The 1,311-nt window shown below is 41.5% G+C and overlaps 1 protein-coding gene across 1 annotated transcript in view; it reads right to left on the reverse strand.

Moving 5' to 3' along the window:
- Nucleotides 1-3: 3 nt before the first annotated feature.
- The window catches only part of LOC9298321 (transmembrane protein 245), a gene marked incomplete at its 3' end in the record, with an annotated part of 2,864 nt that continues 1,556 nt past the window's right edge, over nucleotides 4-1,311 (reverse strand). Inside the window, exons 2-3 of the mRNA XM_021019113.1 lie at nucleotides 144-1,311; nucleotides 4-65 (exon numbers count right to left, since the gene is read on the reverse strand). The exon at nucleotides 144-1,311 is cut by the window's right edge and continues 2 nt beyond it. Of these exons, the coding sequence (XP_020874772.1) occupies nucleotides 4-65; nucleotides 144-1,311 (1,230 nt within the window). The remainder of the gene's footprint in view (nucleotides 66-143) is intronic.

Here is a 1,311-nt window from a genome sequence, read left to right on the forward strand (position 1 = left end):
AATTCTGCATACAGATCCTTCAAAGCAATCACCACCGTCGTTATCAACGGTCCCATTATCGCTCCCTGCAATCGAAAAAAACATTACAAAATCGCCAGGTTCGGTCCAAATTTCATAAAGATTCAATCATTTAATTTTCTTACCTCGAGAGCAGAAGGAAACAGAGTCACTCCACCAATAATACTTAGTCCAGTAATGTAAGCATTGGACCCAGGAATGTCATCTTGAATCTCTGAAGCACCATACTCCATTAGCACAAGATGAGTCACAGATAGAGTAACTGCAATAATGTATCTTCCTTCTAGCACTAGTTGCAAAGCCGCTGGGATTGTCGCAAACCAGTAAGGGAAAATCGGTAACAGAGCACTGATGAAGGCAAGAACGGTCGACATGTAAAGGAAATGTATATTGTATAGTCTAAACAATAGCCAAGTGAGACATCCTTGGAAGAAGGCGATTTCCGCTGTTGCTAAAAGCACGCCGGAGATCGCTAAGTCTAGGACTTCGACACATCTGTTTCTAGCACTTGCGTTGATCGGGAGCATGTTCATGACTTGCTCAGTCACACCACCTGATTCTGATGTGATTAGAATGTATAAAACCCAAATGAAAACCATTAGCTGAGAGATAAAGTTGAAAAACTCTGCTGCTCCCGAGATTATCAAGTTTCCAATAGAGAAAACGAACTTAGCACCGCCTCCAACAACTGATGCGCTGCTTGAGAAAACCCGTTGAGATACATCCATTCCTTTAACAGCAAAGCCTTTAGCTTTCTCCACCAAATCTTCTCTTGTGATAATAAGTTCCCTGAAAATCACATCAACCTCCGAGTAGATCTGACTCCATTCTCGATTCTTAACCCGAGTCCTCAAACTCATGAGCTTCTCTGTATAAGGAGACGGAGTTATAAGCGCCGTAGATGGTGTCGACGTGTTCTGAGGATGCCCGATCACGAAATGCTTAATCCCCGTGACTAACTCCGTCATATTATACTGCATTGCCAAACTATCAATCTGCTCAGAAACCGTTTCATAAAACTTCGTCGTATACATATCCACCATTCCAGGAACATCATTCTCATCCATCCATTGCTTGATTCCAATCTTCTCAGCGTAATTACTCTCTTCAACATGAGATTTCAGAGAATAAACCGCATCTTTCCCTTCAACACCGATCTTATACGAGAAGAAGATGACACCAGTCAAAGAACCAACAATCATAAGCACAATCAAACCAATAGCAACAATTGTATTCAATCTCTTCATTATCCCTCTAGTGAAATAAGCAGTGAAATGGCTTCTCCTAAAACTA

Source organism: Arabidopsis lyrata, assembly GCF_000004255.2.
Source record: "Arabidopsis lyrata subsp. lyrata unplaced genomic scaffold ARALYscaffold_840, whole genome shotgun sequence".
Classification (NCBI taxonomy): Eukaryota; Viridiplantae; Streptophyta; class Magnoliopsida; order Brassicales; family Brassicaceae; genus Arabidopsis; species Arabidopsis lyrata.